The 18,669-nt window shown below is 36.9% G+C and overlaps 1 protein-coding gene across 4 annotated transcripts in view; it reads right to left on the bottom strand.

Annotated features, from left to right (window-relative positions):
* Positions 1-18,669, bottom strand: part of SLC12A7 (solute carrier family 12 member 7) — a 96,513-nt gene that overhangs the window by 37,551 nt on the left and 40,293 nt on the right. For all 4 annotated transcript variants that reach the window (XM_014273491.3, XM_026798517.2, XM_026798518.2 and 1 more), the window contains 5 exons: positions 8,217-8,391; positions 6,292-6,410; positions 5,495-5,593; positions 3,491-3,610; positions 1,733-1,837 (listed from right to left, as the gene is read on the bottom strand). In XM_014273491.3, coding sequence (XP_014128966.1) covers positions 1,733-1,837; positions 3,491-3,610; positions 5,495-5,593; positions 6,292-6,410; positions 8,217-8,391 — 618 coding nt within the window. The remainder of the gene's footprint in view (positions 1-1,732; positions 1,838-3,490; positions 3,611-5,494; positions 5,594-6,291; positions 6,411-8,216; positions 8,392-18,669) is intronic.

Genomic DNA, 18,669 nt, shown 5'->3' with positions numbered 1-18,669 from the left:
ACAAACCTCTGGGTCACCTCTTCAGTGCTTAATTATTTTATCACGTTCTCTTATTCTCCAATCCTAATCTGCTGTAAGAAATCCATCTTCTTAGTAACCTTCTTTTAGGTTTTGTATGTTTAATAAGTTAGTTGTAACTTTAACCTCTTCAATCTCCTCCAAGCTGAATAGGCATAGCCCGTCAGTCCCTCCCCACAGGAGAGATGCTCCTGTGCTCCAACCATCATCTGCGGTTGTATCTACTCAAGTTTGTCGTTCCTACATCATGGTACATAAACATGGAAGAAATAGTCTAAATGTATTCTAATGAATACTAAACAAAAATAAATATCCCCCAATATATTTACTTCTCAATGTACTATTTGTCCTCCTGTCCAGCATGCCATTGCCAAGACACACTGCTGGATCACTATTTCCTGGGAACCACAGGCCCTTTTTATGAAAGCAGCTTCCCAGTCTTGTATCACTGCTCTGAATATGCCTATACTAGGCATATTCAGGTAAGGATAGAAAGATAACTGCAAGTTATCTATTCTGGATTTTTATGATGCTCTCAAATGACCCACCCCTCTACCTGTGTAGGTCCTTACAAAAGGACAGTGAACCCCTTAATCATAGTAAGAGTATCCAAAGTTCAGTTTCATCTGCATACTAGATGAGGATGCACTCTGTTTCCTTTAATCAATATTCAATCTACTTACTTTTCCCAAATCAACATTTTATACTTTTCCTGTATTACTACAAATTCAAAAGACTGATGACAAGTTGGATCATACTTCCCACCTTAAAATTAGCACAGTTTAAGATGTAACAAGATCAGTCAGTTCTAGCAATTACACTGACCCAACAGAAAGCTCATTTGGAACTGAAGTAGTCAAATATTTAACAGGATTGTCAATGCTACATTACATTGGTATTTCTGAGATGCCAAGTTCATCAGTCCCAGCAAAAATGGTAAAGAAATGCCATTGTACTGAAGGACAACAAAACACTGCATGTGCACGCACCTCATGATATCACTGAGCAGTGACTAGAATTAAAGTATCACATTACATTCATCAGAAGTGACAATGTGCAAACGTCCTTTATTTTTAAATGTTAAGTAACTTTTAAAGTTGGCTTTGATGAAAATTAAATTTAACAAAAATTAAATTAAAAAAAAATACATTGCAAAAATAGTAGAGGACATCTAACTCCATTACAGTAAAATGTGAGATTTTGTTTTAATGGCATCTAAGCAATTTAGAAAGTGCTACTTTTGAATGAAGCTATATAAAAAGAATACCACAAAAAAGAATTTAAACAAAAAAGGGTCCTCTGTAGATTTGTACAATGTATTTCAGAGGATACACACACACATACACACACAAAAAAGTGCTTATGGAATTGCAGTGTTTCTTCTGTAGACACAGTGAGATTCAAGGGTAACTGTTTCTTTGACACTGAAAAATCTATAATTTATCAAACATTACAATTCTTCTGCACTTTTGAAAACCGTGTCAACACTATATGGATTTAAGTCAAGTTAGTTTGCCACAAAGTTGATGACCACAAGTCACATTCAGTTTCAGTAAAATAGTAGTATTGCAATGACATAATTGCCATGCCCAAGTTAAAACATAATTTTAAAGGTGAATCTCACTTTATCTTTACTTCACTGCTTTACCAGCAGTATTCCAATATATTTCCATATTTCAAGAATTAAGTGACTCTGAGAAACATAGGACTCTACCTCCAGTTCTTGGTGTGAGGAGGACCATCTTCAACACGAAGCAAAGCATAGCGAGCTGCATTCAGAGACAGTCCTCGGATTCCATCGCCCCATTCTTTTTCCGCTCTTCAGGATACAAAAGTGATTCAATTAACAGGGTCCCATTTATTTATACAGATCAAGTACTTTTTACATGTGGGGGATAATGGATGTAAAAAATGATGACTCTCTTTTTGCATGAATGCATGAAAAAACCTTGTCTTGTAGACTTAAATCAAGATTGAAGACTAACCAAGGTGGAAGCAGTTCCAGACCCCTTCAAGGTAATTTTTTCTGTATTTATAAATATTTACTATGGTCTATTTTATACTTCAGAAGCATTTTTGTAATGGTGAGAGCTACTTAAGTTGCTTTTTAGCACTAGAATGAATAAGCGAAGGATACTTAAAAGGAATTATTCTAAAGCAGCAAAATTAGTAAGTGAAACTTGACTTCACATGGATTAGTATAACGTATCTTGCCCTCAACACCACCACTATAGTCTTCTCCACTTTCTTTCCTTCCCAGTTTCTCTCCCAGAAAGCCTAAAGCTCCAACCATTCTCCTGACCATTTTCAGTCTCCCTACCTTTTCCAGTCCTTTTAATTCCAATATAAGGTATTGATGATTGAAATTGGTCAGGACAATGGATTCTATAATGGCAAGGGGTCCCTATCACTTGCCCACCCTCCCTCCCTCTGATTTTCACTCATTAATTTTCTCTGAGCTAAGTTACCTCTAGTAAAGCATCTCCTTCAGCAAGGTAAATGTCCTGGCATGTGCCAGCATTTGAAGAAATTTTTTATAAATTTGGAATTATGCATAATTTTATGTATGAACATATATATATATATAAAATATATACATACATTTGCGGAACTGTTACCATCTGATCTGACTTCCTCACTAAAATCTGGAAATTAATTTCCTTATCATTAGACCAGTAAATAGAGGTGTTATAATCCAGGAAAGCATCTAATCTGGAAATGGAGATATTAGAAGATGGAGGATCCACAGGGTGGAACCGTTTATACCAGCTGATCCATTTAAGAGCTGTGCTTAATCACCCATCAGTGGCCTAGCTTCAATTTCCTGCTCCAAGATATTACTATTTTCTTTCAGCATAGGGTATCTATCCTTAGAAAGGGACAGCATGCTCCTTTACTGATCATAATTACCTGTAGTGTTTATATGTTATTTAGTTGGAGTCTTTGCTGTTTGGTTTTTTTGGGTATTTTTATGAACACAGCATGCCCTTTAAGACTCATAGTTGCTCAGCATGTCCTACAGGAATGACTGTCTCTTGACAAATGCATACAGTGCAAAGTATGTTGCAATTTAAAGATTAATTCTAGAAAGTAATCAAGTCCACACACACAAAAATGTGAGTTTGAGCTTCTGCACAAGGTAATAATAATCTACAGTCTTGTAATAGTTTCTTGATATTGAAAGGTAATATTCCTGAAGTACCAAAATTACACCATCATCTCTTCTCCAGCGAGAGTTTCCCAGACTTATTTGCTCTCATTCTGTGAGTTCTCGCTGATGAAAAGTATGTAACAGATCTTCCAGAGAAATTCAAATTGGAAAACTTACAACCCTTAACAGAGATCGTATCTTACCTTGTTTCAAAGAATACTCTGAACTTTATTACTTCAGTTGTATCTGTTTTTTACAAAAGAGCTTTTTGCTGAATGGTAAAGATATTAAATATAGAATAAATAAGATATATGGTCTTACCCTCTATATTCTATGTATTTGTATATACATCCTGCGATTAGCATGGCAATCAAAGCATAGTACCAAGAGCAAATGAACATCAAGGCAAGACATAAACTCATCCCCACGAATGAAAGAGTCCTAAAAGAAACCATTTTTTTCCATTTTTTTAATAGGCATGCAAATGTTCTACAAAGTTAATTTCTTATTTAAGGTAACTTCCAGAAAGGCCTTTCACCTTCAAAGGCTATTTTTTAGCTATTATAAAATAAAAAATGCATTGTCCCAATTTTAGCTTATATGAAAAAATTGCATTCAGAACCTTTGTGTGACATAAATAATGCATCTAAATTAGATATAACAATAGATTTACTACATTTATAGTATACACAGTATTGAAACTTTAGTACCTCCAAGTAAACTCAGTTTCAAAACACATTATCACATACTACTGTTGATTTGAGTTTAAGCTAAAAAATTCAAACAGTAAAAAACAACTTTGTTACTTCCAGCAAAAATAGTTGATTAGTTTAAATTCTATTTGACTCATCAATTCTATTCTTCACTTCCATTGTGGTCTGTCTCTTGGCCATTAACATAAGTCAATAGAATACAGAAAACAATCTTCTAAAGGTTACGAAGAAGAATGAATGTAAGTTGAAAAAATTACAAAATAATTTCCAAACTTAAGTCTATATGCCTGATTTGCCCACATTTATCAAATTTAGATGTAAATCATCTCAAAATTGACAGTTTTGTGTATATTTTTAGTCATATACAACCTCCCAAATTAGTTTTCACCCAATTTCCAAATTACAGCTAACTTTGACTATATTGACAGGTGTGTTGATATAGTTAACTTTGGTTGGTACCTTTAGTTTGGTACTTTAGTGCACTGAGTTAAAATTTAAACTAAGGGAATGCTTTCTACAAGTCCTGAGGACATCAGTCATGTAGTTTATATAAAAAAACAACAGCTGCTCTTTCATGCCTGAATTAATCTAAAACTCTACTTTCAATCAGAAAAGAAAATGCCAGCCCAATTCCTGCTAAACATTCCATCACCTGCTTTGGCTAGAGGTAGTCACACAGTGAGTCAGCTGCCTCACTGATGTCTCTGAGAGAAATACAAAAATGAATTGTTGCCAAATGTATGTATTTGGAGGGTTAGGTGTCAAACTAGTATGTAACTACAGAGCAGATTCAACAAGTTTTATCAAAGCTAAAACTGCAACATTTTGTTTTCACTCAACTCTTTAAAAGGAAAAGCCATAAGTAACTCTTACATCCTAGAATCACGCCAGCTTATCTACTAAATGCTCTAGTATTTAAGGTTATTTCAGCAGTAAAATTTCTCAATAGAATTCTTTTTAATTAAGCTATGTACTTTTAACATACAGTTAGAAAAAAATCAAGAATCTTCCCAATCTTAGTTTGAGATGTTTAAATTCTTAACCCATTAAAAAAAGATTAAACCAAAAAAACCCACACTTTCATCTTCTGTATTATTACTCATTTTTAAAAGGGTTTACTTCAGTTATCAAATGCAATGTCCAAAGCATATTTTAAAACCAGTCATCACATCATCAATGAACCAACTGATATATATTGAATGAGACTTTTTCTGTAGAAGGTTTAGGTTTGTGTATTTTTTGCATAACCAAAATAAAAATCGTCCTAACCTTCCTGAACATTTTTACCAGTTCTCCTTAAGTGTATATACAAGGCAGATTTCATGGTTTTTCATACTTATTTTCCCACAGAAGATGTCTTGGCTTCTAAGCAGAATAAAATGTCATCCTGTAACCCTTTTCCAAACTATCTATATTAGCCACACATTTTCATGATCACTGTTATTACTATGGCACTATTCTAAACACATGAAAACAAATTATGCTGTTATTGAGTGCATGAATCATCTCATTTAAGTCAGAAAGGAGATTTTGCTTTATTATTGCAATAAAATTAAAAATTTAGGGCTGTATAGTTAGTTTTAACTCTTCTGAATGAAGAAATATTCCCTACCAGTGGTAATACTTGAAACGAGGTCTCCAGTTGGGAGTTCGCAAAAGCGTCTGAACTGCACAAGCCAGATTTACAAACATATAGCACATAAGGAAAAACCTGTTAAGAAAGGAAGAGCATTTTCTAATAAGAAATGTACTAGACAGATGTGCATTAAAATATAAACACAATCCAAAAAAGGGAAGGAAGGTGTCTAGTGTCCTATATACTAGTATACAGTTTTCTGTATACTATGTTCACAGTGGCCAAGAGAACACAAGACACACATTAAGATTGCTTACAGAATATTAGGCCTCAAAATATCGTATTATCATAATATAGAGCCTCAAAGACGTGTTTTGGAGACAGACGTCGCAACTAATTGACAATCATGGTGTATCATTTTTGGCTGGGACAGAGTTAACTTTTTCTTTTTCTATAGTAGCTCAGATGGTATCATGTTCTGGACAAAATCAATAAAAAAAATTCTATTCATATTCTAAAGCACTGAATTTTGTCTGTCTGTTAGATGCACTTGACCTAAAATAGCAGTAATTATTATTTTAAAATCCAAGTTTTTTGAGAGTTGAACATTATCATTCCAGACCTCTGTCATGGAAAAACGTCTTTGTGCTTAGAAATTAGTTCAGTCAAAACAGTTTGTTGTTTCATATTATCTCCAGGATCAAATAGGAATATAATTTGATAGAAAACAAAGTCTAACATGTATTTTTTAAAAAAGAAAAATAATTACCTAGTTAATTTTAAAAGAAAACATTATTTAACTTAAGAACATAAAACATCACACTCGTACTTACATTGAAAGAATCGGTGCTACACTGTCCAATGAGGCTATCAAAATTCCTATTTCACAAATACCAACAGTGAGAAGCAGAGCCCAAGTTGGTTCTCCATTTGCTTTTCCATGACCAAATATCTAGTGCAATTCAAGTTCATAGTAAGATTAGGGAAAGCTGTTCATTAGACAGTAATAAACTATGGTTCAAATAATGAACTAACTTATTTAGTCTAACTTGAACTAAAAGTAGTTATTAGTTACAAAGGAAAATGATTCAATCTATCCTGTGAAAAGCCAAAATTAAAATCATAAAACACACATATCCAATATGAAATATGCTTACTAAAGTAAGCAATGACTACATAATATTGAAGTCCTATGAAAGCTCTCATTGAAATATTCTTGAGAAAATTAAAAGTCATATGCATAAGAGATTTATGCCTAGTAAAAAGCTAATACAGTTTAGGCAGTACTTTTTGTTAACATAGAAATTAGGTGTCAATTCAGTACTTACCAACATAATATTGACCCTTAAAGAGAAACTAGACAAGACTACGATCCTGCACAGTGCCCTACCAAAAAACATTTTGCATGTGGTAATTTCCTTTGTGGAGAATTCTCTACAGCCATACTGATGACAGATGGCAAAATGCCTGAGATTCCAGTGGTATTTATTCTCCTCCATATTCCTCCATTCAAATACAGAAATTAAGATCTCATTCATTCTCCATGTTGTCCTCTTCTTTTAGCTTCCTGTCCTCCATATATTTTCCTACTATTATATTAAAATCCTTTTCTTTTCTACTCATGTTTCACGTCTTTGGAGTTTTTTCTTAAATATGTCAGTCTTGCTTCTATAATAATGTCCTTGCATTTCCTTGATTATCCATGCAGTAACCATATCACTCCAAAACAACAAGTGCATCCTTAAGTGTCAAATTCTTCTCTAAATAGCCTGCTTCTCTTCAATTCTCCTTCTTTCACTTCCCGAACCACAAATCTTTCCTTTTGATTCTCCATTCCTTTCAAGTCTAACTCTCAGGATGTGGAATCATAATGTCACCTTCTCTCTACCAAATTTTTGCTTCAGGCAAAAGTAAATCTTTCTTGTTTCTTTTTCTCTACACTACCCAGAACTTACAACTTACTCCATTACAGCCCCTTTCCATTGACAAGTCAAACTCCACCCCTACTCAGTCCCTCCACCCTAGCATACTTAGTGTATTTATTTCCTGTTACAGATAGTCTTGCAAGTCTTGAGGTAAGCTTTCAAACTCCAAACTTCACCATACAGATGACAGCTTTGCTCTCCAGACAGTATAATCTTTTGGAGTTTTATTTACTTTTTTAAAATTCAAGTGTAGTTTAGGTTTTGCAGAGGCAGCCCAGCAAGAATTCTCTTATCATCTTCCGTTTGCCAGCTCCCTTACTTTGAGAAAAATCTGATTTATTTCTTCTTAAAACATGCACTTGGAACAAATCTTCATATTTGGAGTAATGGGATAGAATTCTATTGTTCTATTTACTGACTTAATTTACCTTATAAAAATGAATAAAAATTAGAATTTCATCTCTGTAATATGAGAAGTTTTATGCAGTTCCATAGTGAGATTAAATAACTCTGTTGACAAATACAAGCAGTAAACACAGCCTAGAGTCTAGAATTTCAGTTATGAATTGCTTCTTAATTAATTTATTTCCATTTATAGAATACTAGATTCTCAGTTTGGAACCAACAACTTTTATGTGTAAAATCAAATATAATTAAATTGCAATGCACAAAAATGAAGCTCAAATTTGTCCTACAATAGTCTGATCAGTTATTGTACAGAAAGAGAACTGAGCTCCAAATCTTTTCTTCATACTCTACAGGAACAGCTGAAATAACGTGTCAAATTTTTTTTTTTCCAAAATACTGTAACAACATGAATAAAAAAGTCTCACTTGAATAAACGGTACAATGCCATCTCTTGCAATGGCCTGCAATAGCCGGGGTGCACCAGTGAGACTCTGGAGACCAGCACCACATGTTGAAAAGAATGAACCAATCACAATAACCCATGGAGAAGGCCAGGCTAGTGTACCAACCACCAGATTTCCATTAACTGCTTCTCCAAACCTTAGGAAAGAAAAGGGAAACAAAAATAATTAAAACAAAACAAAAAAAGTATCAGTAAGCATTAAAACAACTTTTGCTATAGTTTCAACACCCACATTTCATTCTTTCTGGACAACAGCACTTTTTGACAATAAACACTGTGTTACAGTATGCGCTATAGGATTTCCCAACCAAGCAATCTCTCTTTATTGTGCTGTTTTAAAGAAGACATTACAATCACTTCACATTAAGTGCTGCCTCTAAGCAGATATGCAGCAATTATCAGATATCATTTCTGAATAAAACAATAGCAGAGTATGTACATTTGTATCTTACAGATCCTTGCAAGAGCTAGGAACTAGTTTGCAGAAATCTGTTCCACTATATATACAAGTATACCCTGGGGCATAAGCAGGAGATTCACAAAAAGTATTAGCCTTTCCTTTTAAAAGTGTGACACTGACATACAATAAGTAGAGAAATTACCAGACACGACCATTTTGAGTTTTCAACATCTTCTGGCTGTTGTGCAACCTGACGCAATTTTTAATTTACTAGAGCAAACAAATGGGTAGAAGTCAGGAAGAGGTGCTTTCATTACAGTCCTGAGTGTCCCATCCAATACTACCTCCACTTTTTTTTTTAGATACCCAACTTTATGTTAATTTAGGCATTACTTGAATAAACTACAAAAAAGTTATTCCACCCTACCCCCTCCTTTGAACTGGCAGTTTTGTTTTAAAAGCAAGTAAGGTTTTTCTTGTTCATCTTACTATTGTTAGTAAGCAGCCAAAATTAATTTTAAGGCTACCTCTACTGTGATACGACCATTATTTTTTCCTAATGTGTTCCGTTTTTTCTTAATAAAAGAAAAAGACTACAGAAATAAGACAAGAGAAAAATTAAGGAAAATAAAATGTTTTTTGTCTTTTCAGACCTGCTTTTAAAAATAGGGTCAAGAGACACAGCAATGAAGTGACTATAATACACTGATGTTTAAATTCTTGCTTATGCCCAAGTTGGGATGCATGACTATGTACTATTTTCAGCAGATGAAGAAAAAAAAGGTAAATCACACTCCTCAAAATTTTAGGATAAAACCCATATTGTACTTCTATAATAAGATTTCTATAACTGTATATATTTCTTAGTTCAAATTCTAATGCCTATTTTTCAACTAAACACAGGATAGGAATAACTTCAAGAGATGCAAAAAACAGAAAAAATGTACAACCTACTTTTTCTCAGTGCAGATATGACCATCATAATGAAAAAAGCCTCAGAACCCAGTTTTTAGACCAGACCGAAAATCCACACACTTTCAGCTGAATTTCAGCCAAGTGAGAACTGGCAGCAATGTAAATGAAAGCTCATGGACTCAAGATTCTTGCTACAATGCAACCTGCTCTAAGGATAGCTAAGAGCTTACAAAATTCCCTCACCCCCCTCTTGCCTGGTAAATTTCAAAAATATGAGTTTAGCTCTGCTTTAATTTCTTATTTCAGAATTAATTTACTATTTCCTAGGCAGTTTGATTTGGCTTTTATATTTATGATGAAGAAAAAACTAACAGATGTTTTCACTGATCCGCAATATCAAAAATTTTAAAGTAAAAGTCACAGAATCACAGAACAAGTAATATTGGAAGGAACCACAGTAGGTCATCTAATCCAACCTCCTTGCTCAAGCAGAGTACAATGCACAGGATTGTGTCCAGACATTTCCTGAATATCTCCAGTGGCAGAGACTCCAAAACCTCTCTGGGCAATCTGTTCCAGTGCACAATCACTTGCACAGTAAAGACGTTCCTCCTCATATTCATGTGGAACTTCCTGTGCATCAGTTTCTACCCATTGTTTTTTCCTGTTAGTTGGCAACACGATAAGAGCCCAGGTCCATCTTCTTAGCACCCCTCCTTTAGTTACTTAAATACATTGATGAGGTCCCCTCTCAGTTGTCTCTTCTTTAGGCTGAACAGGCCCAATTCCCTCAGCCTTTCCTCATAAGAGGGATGCTCCAATCCCTTTAACATCTTCATAGCCCTCCAGAGGCTCCATGTCACTCATGTACTGAGGAGCCCAGAAGTGGACACAGCAGTCCAAATGCAGTCTCACCAGGGCTGAGTGGAGGGGAAGAACGATCTCCCTTGACCCACTGGCAACGCTCTTCCTCCTAATGCAAACAAGGATTATGTTGCAGTAACGTAGAAAAATCATAAAAGAAAGGCCTCATAAGATCAGGCCTGGTCTCCTGGAATCAGTGGCTGGCCTTGTCAAGGTAGCACTTTACAAATTCCTATGTGAAAGCCATTATGGTGTGAGCAGTTTGTTAACATAACAATCTATTCCTGGGTGAAAAACAACTAGCACCTGTGTAAACTGTTTTTACACCGTTAGATAGAAAAATGAAAACTATCTCTCACAAGCAACATTTCCTGCACGTACACACCAGGGGTTTCAGTGACCAATCAGTACAGGATAACAACTTGTTATTAACCAATAAAGTAATTGGTACGAAAGCTACTTGTAGGAATCCGTAAAATCAGAGGGTTTTGGGAAAGCTGCAAAAGACAGGCCTCAGAGACAGCAGAACTGCAATTAGAGCTAAGCAGTAGCTGTAAGATTTGTCAGCAGAAAAATTATATAAGAAGTAGAAAAGTAAGGACAAATAGAACAATGGTCTGTCTATTAATGCTTGTCTAGAATAAGTCTCTAAGCTGCAGAAAAGTATATCTAGCAAGATATTAGGAAGTTCTAAGCTTAGTAATGGAGCTCTGTGCATTGTGTTTTAAGGCTTTCAAGCAGATACTGTATTTGAAATAAGCAAGCATTGTTTTAACCAAAGGTACGTGTGCTTATAGTGGCTGGATAGAACTACTGCCAGTATGCTTTTGCTTTGTGTGATTGGTTAAAATACTTTTAAAGTAAGTTGTAACATTAAGTTCTTTGTCTGCTGTCTGGGATGTGAGCTGCGGGCATCTTCCCATTGTCACAACCATGTAATGAGACTGATGCTGGAAAATACAACAGCTTGAGACGCGTTCTTAGCAGTCCCATCCTGTTCATGATGTGTACAGAGACCCCTGACCGGCGACAAATGGTGACAAATGGCTCTTTTGTGAAGAGGATTGTTAGATTAGAAGAATAAAAAAGAAGACCGTGGACAGTGCTGTCGCTGGAGGCCCAGGCTGTTAATAGAAGGAATGGATCATCCCCTTTGTCATCTCTAGCTGATATCCTTGTAAGTAATAAATAGCAACTTCAGGGGCTTCTGGGCAATGAGATGAGAAACAATCTATCTAAAACAGAATTGAATATCTTTTACCAGCTTGAGACAATTTTACAGGATAAAGGATATTCAGACGTCTTAAAACATAAACTAAAAGACTTATTAATCTGGGTAAAAGCAAATATTTAAAATATAGACTTGAAGTCTGCTTTTACCTTTGATTTCTGGGATCAGATAAACTGGAATATTTACAATCTAGTCTCTTTCAAAAAGGAAGAGACTTTGGTCAAACTAATGCCTGTCTCCAGAATTTAAATGGAGAGCTGTAAATAGTATGATTGTAATAGAAACTTTCTCAAACACCAAAACAGAACACTTGGTTCTGAGACTTTAATTCCAAGTGGTGCTGGCTCTTCATTCTCCTCTGTGGGGATCTCAGATTTTGTTCAGGGTTCATTCCCTTCTCCTGATGTGTACAGGATTTCCTCAGGCAGTGTGGACAGCAACCTGATCCCCAGGAAGGGGGAATCAAATCAGCTTCCAGCTCCATTTGTGTCCTCTGTTTCTTCCAGGATTTCCTGCATCACTGATGCTGTGACCAGGCATCCTCTTATTCCCGGGGAAATCATCCACCCCCGGAATTCCCGGGAAAGCATTTGGGATTTTTGTTGTGTTCCAAGAATTTGGGGAGTTGGCAGTCATGCTCTGGGGAGGTTGGGAGTCGAACAGATCCAGGAGACGAGTTTGGGGAAGCTTTGCAAAACAGGGGCTGCTGTTTCTGTGCCCCGCTCCTCTTCTGAACAAGTTGTGGACGGATCTTGTTCTGAATTTGTGCAGGCGGGGACTGCTGAGGGGAGCTCTGGATCCACTCTGCCAGGCTGAGGGGCTGTGCGGGACACCCCTGCCACAGTTTTCCCTTCCCAGGAAGTCATTCCCTCGGATTTGGCTCAGGTGGGAAGATTGCTTTGCAGTTCCAAGAGCTCTTTTCATATTAATTCCTCCCCCAAGCCTCTTCCAGTGTTTTCACTGCTTTTAGTACCCTAGCCTCTGGTTATAGCTGGTGTATTTGGCTCTGCCTGCAGAGGAGTGGGCAGGGGGCAGGACAGAGGTGGCAGGCAGCAGTCAGGGGTTGAGCAGGGCTGGGATGGCTCTGGCCAGAAAGATGAATGAGAGCTCAGGAAAGTTTCTGTGGAGACACAGATCATTTAGAAGCCTTGAAGCCCGTCTCAGTCACTGCTGGGGGTGGGGAAAAGCATGCTGAGATATCAGCTGGGAGCGGACAGTTTTCCAGCTGCATCCTTGTTGTCAGGGGCATGGTGTGGAACCTGTAACAGTTCATTGGAAAGTGTCACAAATACAAATTTGGGATCTGCAGCTTGAGAGCAGCCCGATTTGTGTGAATCTAAAAAGACCAAATTTAGTGAATTGAGATGTGATTTAGTAGGCTCTGACTTTCTTCCTGTAACCAATACAACACATTCCTCAGCTGCTACCTCCAGCAGGGGGGGCATTGTTGGGAATGTGGACCTCTCATCCTCCACTCTTCCTGGCAGGGCTCCCGGGAAAGCTTGTTGCTGTGGCAACAATACTGCCAAGAGCTTGGAGCTTCTTGGCAGGGTTCCTGGGACAGCTGATTGCTGTGACAACACTACCTGTTCTTCTGTATCAGACACAGGAGTGATGAGAGGGAAAAACAAAATACAGTCTAAATCAGAGGTAAACCTTACATTTCAACTACCTAATTGGTCTAATATTAATCAAAATTTAGAAAAATATTTGGATTCAAATAAACAACTCCTTGCCTTACCTGTAAAATGTGATCATAATGATGTAAATCCACAATATTAAACTCTCATGATATAAAAGAACTCCATCAAGCTTTGAAAGAAAGTGGGTTTTCTTCTCTTCATTTTAATAATGTGTTGAAAAGCATATTTAAATCTTATGACTTAGTCCCTGCTAATTGTTGAAATGTGGCTTCCCTGATCTTAACCAATTAACAATATCTTTTATGGGAATTACAATGGAAAAGACTTCTTAATAAATTGATTGAAAAATAAGAAAATTCGCCTTATGAGAATATAGATATTACCTAAATGGCAGGTGATCCACCTTTCCATAGACCAGAAAATCAGGTGGTGGAATTTCCTCAGCCTGTACTCACAGATATTAAAGATGCTGCTTGAAAAGCTTTGTTTTCAGTTGAGCCAGCTGGTACCTATGTAAATGCTTAAACTACTATCAGACAAGGTGAATTAGAATCCTTTGGTTCTTTCCTAGATAGATTAACCCAACCTGTTGAAAAACAATGTCCAGATGAAAAAGCTCATTCCTGTATTATTGAAAACCTTGCTTTTGTCAATGCTCGTGAAGAATGTAGAAAAATTATTTTAACTTTACCTGATCAGCCTCCAACTGTAACACAGATGCTAACAGCTTGCAATAAGCTCACCTCTGCACAGCTTCTTGCTAATGTACAAGTTAATGATTTTGGAAAGTAGATTGCCGAAGTTCAAGAAAAGTTTGGAAAAACATTGGGAGATAGTTTGGCAAAATCTTTGGGAGAAAATTTGGGACAACAAATGGAAAAGTTTGAAAAGGCCTTAAAAGCAGAAACAAAAATTTTTTAAAAATCTGTTGGTACTGTACAGCTGGACTCTGATAAAAAGGCTTGTTGCTTTGCTTGTGGCAAACTAGGACACATGAAAAAGGATTGTCCTACAAAAACAATCCAACCTGAACAACTTTCTATTTACCCTCAATGTCAGAAAGGGAAGCATCTTGTTAAGTACTGTCACTCTCAATTTGACAATGGTGGCAAACCTTTGTCGTTAAACCCAAAAGAGCGCAGATTACCACCGTGCCTCGGCACAAGTAGTGGTACCTCCTTACAGTCAATTACCCAGTCAAATGGTATCGGTACCTCAATAATTGGTCCCTCAGTCAACCACTCCTCAAATGGTCCCAGCCCAATACCCTCACGTACAAGGTTCGAATTGGCCTCCTGAAAATTGATACATCTTTTAAATAATTTTTGTGACGAAAGCATTTCTACTGGAATTATCAGGTTTTTTTCAACAAAGATAAGATTTTTGATTCTTGGCAAAGCCAGCAACAAAATTTTTGGACTTTCAGTCCTTCTAGCTGTTGTGTCAGTAAATTGTAATGAATATCTGAGGTCCTGAAGTCTTTTGGGTGCAATGTTTAGACCGTAACCAACCAAAATTAACTTGCAGCCTGACTCACCAAAACAATTTACATTACAGGCACACCAGATACTAGTGCAGATGCCATTGTAATTTCTCACATGTTTTGGCCCGGTGATTGGGATTTGGTAGCTCCTGCAGGTTCCTTCACAGGGATTGAAGGTGCTACTGTGAGTTTGCAAAGTGCATCCATGGATAACATTACAGGTTCTGAAGGAATTACAGTGACAGTACGTCCTTTTGTTGTTCAGAAGCCTCTCACTGTCTGGAGGATAGATGTCCTGTCCCAATGGGGAGCAAAACTGGAAGTGGGCCTGTGATGGAAACCTTGTCGCAACCTCTCACTTTAAAGCTGAACTGGAAAACTGATCATCCTAAATGGATTGATCAATGGCCTTTAACAGAGAAAAAATTAAATATTCTTAAAAGATTGGTAAAGGAACAATTACAGCAAGGTCCCATCACACCCATGACCAGTCCCTGGAATTGACCAGTATTCATCATCCACAAGAAGACATCGGACTCCTGGAGGTTGCTTCATGACCTGAAGATCAATGAAGTGACTGAAGACATGAGACCTCTTCAACCTGGACTTCCTTCTTTATCAGTGATCCAAAACCACTGGCCTCTCACTGTCATTGATTTAAAGGACTTTTTTTCCACATCTCACTTCATCTTGATGATGTTCCAAGACTGCCTTTTCAGTTCCAGTCATCAGTTGAAGAGAAGCCATGCAGAGATACCACTGGAAATCATTGCCTCAAGGAATGAAGAATTCGTCTATAATTTGCCAATATTTTGTTGCACAAGCTTTGCTTCCAGTTCAACAGAAGCATCCAAGATCCATGATTCTACATTACATGGATGATTTTCTCATCGCAGCTCCAACACAGATGGAGATGGAGCGAACATGTGCTAGTGTTGTTGCTGAAATCCAAAATGCTGGACTTGAAATTCCTATAACCAAAATCCAAGAAGTTCCACCCTGGAAGTATCTGGGATGGAAGATGACTGAAAAAACAATTACACCACAGAAGATACAGCTCTGATGTCACCAACCTACAATATTTACAACTGCTTCGAGGACAAATCAATTGGGTCAGGCCAGTTTTGGGAATTACCAATGATGAACTGGGTCCAATTTTTAATTTATTGAGAGGAAGCTGCGACATCAACTCTCCTAGAACTCTAACACCTGAAGTTCGTGCAGCCCTTGACAAGGTCATGGAAGCTCTCCAAAGACAACAACCTCATTGGTGTATTCCACAAAAGCCTTTCTTTTTTTCAATTTTAAAAGAAAAAAATGCAACTTTTTGGTCTCATTTTTCAATGCGACCCTTCACTGAGAGATCCTTTGTTGATAATAGAATGGGTTTTTCTTCCCTATAGGTTTCCAAAGACTATTTTTACAGTTTTAGAGATGATAGCACAAATTGTAATTAAGACGAGAACAAGATTTTAAGTCTAGCAGGTCAAGAATTTGCAGCTATCTATTTACCACTGAAAAAATATTATCTTGAGTGGGCAGTGCAAAATTCTGATGATTTGCAGTATGCATTTTTAAACTTCCCAGGTATTTGTGCTGTTCATTACCTGGCGCACAAATTAGTGCAGGTAAAATTGAGTTTTAAAGAGAAACCTATGTTAAGTGAAGAACCTTTAAATGCAGTAATCTTTCTTCACTGATGGATTGGGCAAAAGTCACAAATCAGTCGTAACTTGATTGAACCAAACAAATAAAACTTGGGAATCAGATATTCAAACAGTAGAAAGATGTCCTCAGATTTTTGAACTTGTCACTGTGGTTAGGGCTTTTCAGCTATTTCTACAACAGTTTAATTGAATCACAGATTCTGCTTATGTTGCTAATGTGGTTAAAAGAATAGAAGCATCAGTTTTAAAGGATATTAGTAATGACACTTTACATCATTGCCTTTCATGTCTTTATACAACTCTGCAATATAGAACTAACCCATATTTTGTTTCTCACATCAGGGCTCATTCTTTACTTCCTGATTTTTAGCGGAAGGAAATGCGAGAGCAGGCAAACTGACAGTGGTTATTTCAAACATTTTGCCAAACATTTTTGACCAAGCAAAACTCAGTCATGCCTTTTTTCACCAAAATGCACATGCTCTTGTGGAATGTTTCAAATTTCCAAAAGTCAAGCTAAAGCTATTATCAGTACTTGCCCTGACTGTCAGTTTATGCAGCCTTCTGTTTCTATAGGAGTGGTCAACCCGCAAAGTTTGCAAAACCTGCAGTTATGGCAAACGGATATCACTAAATACCCTTCCTTTGGTAAATTTAAAACTATTCATGTTTCAGTGGACACATTCCCTGGTGCAGTTTTTGCTTCTCTTCACACAGGTGAAACAGGTAATGCCTGTCACCATTTTTTTCAAGCTTTTACTTCATCGGGTGTACCCAAGAAGTAAAAACCGACAATGGCACTGCATAAATATCTCAAAAATAGGCCATGTTTTTAAAGGATTGGGGTGTTTGTCAAATCTTTGGTACTCCTCATTCTCCCACAAGTCAAGCAATTATTGAGAGGGCACAACAGACATTAAAATGCATTCTTGATCAAGAGAAGGGGGCAGTAGAGGTCACACCACAGATGAGGTTGGACAAACTTTATATGTTTTAAATTTTTTAAACAGCTTTGTTCCAGAACCCAATCCACCAATTTTTAGGCATTTTTCAAATAACACACAGGTGAAACTGAAAGAAAATCCCCCCATTTTAATTAGAAACCCTGAGACAGGACAAATTGAAGGTCCTTTCCAATTAATTACTTGAGGCAAAGGGTATGCTTCTGTCTCTATAGGTGCAGGAATTAAGTGGGTCCCAGTGAAAAACGTCAAGCTGTACTGCACCCCAGAACGTGTTGACGAGTTCAAGACCGTAGAAGCAAGTACACAGGCATGAGCCAAACAGAGACATCTCAGGTCATGCCTGATGTTCCCTGAACATTGGTGGAACCTGCAAACTCTGATTTTGTGCTGTTTATAAATGTGTCAATTGTTGGTTTCATAGAGCTAATTTTTGGCAAAAGTGTGGGTTTTGTTTTATTATGTTGTAGATTCCCTCTTTTGGCTTTTCAAAGGTGAAATTTTATTTCAAGGTCAAAAGCAAAGTTTTAAAATTGATATATATGGAAGGATTTTTTGTCAAAAATTAGTTCACGAAAAGGATAGAGTGAAATCAAGTGATACGCTGGTGTTTGTTGGTTTTAATTGTTTCTTGTAGTGCATATCTACCTGTAGAACAACCACAAACAAATGTTTGGGTGACCTTAGCCAAGGCAGCACACTCAGATACCATATGTTTGCCTAACTCAGAACCAGAAAAGCCTTTCTCAACCTGTCTGGTCAGTGTGCCAGTAAAGGATTTGCCCTTGATCAAAAAGCAATTTAATAGTAAGCCTAGCGAAACTGACAATGGGAGCAATCCTGTATTGAATTGGAACATTTGGACCAAAGAACTTCCCAAAACAGTATCTGAACCTCAAGAATTAGAAATCCTTGGTTCTTTAACAATGGATTTCTGCCTTACATTTACAGCTAATGATTAGCGAGAAGGTGATCCTCCAAAGTACAATGTCACTCCCCATTATTTTGCATAGAGAAATTCAAGTTTTTGGTGTAATTATTCAAACAGTTGGGATGTGCTTTCCAAGGCTGACCAATATCCATGACAATTACCAAAAAGATATTGGTTCATTTGTGGAGATAGGGCTTGGCAGAGCATTCCATCACGCCTTGAAGGTGGCCCATGTAGCATTGGTATGCTCACTGTGATAGCACCTACTGCTAAAGTAGTCATTAAGAAGAAACATAGGGGAAAAAGATCTACTCATCAC

Source organism: Zonotrichia albicollis, chromosome 1 (assembly GCF_047830755.1).
Source record: "Zonotrichia albicollis isolate bZonAlb1 chromosome 1, bZonAlb1.hap1, whole genome shotgun sequence".
NCBI classification, from domain to species: Eukaryota; Metazoa; Chordata; class Aves; order Passeriformes; family Passerellidae; genus Zonotrichia; species Zonotrichia albicollis.
Note: the sequence above shows the minus strand (reverse complement) of the source record. Positions and strands in the feature narration are given on the sequence as shown.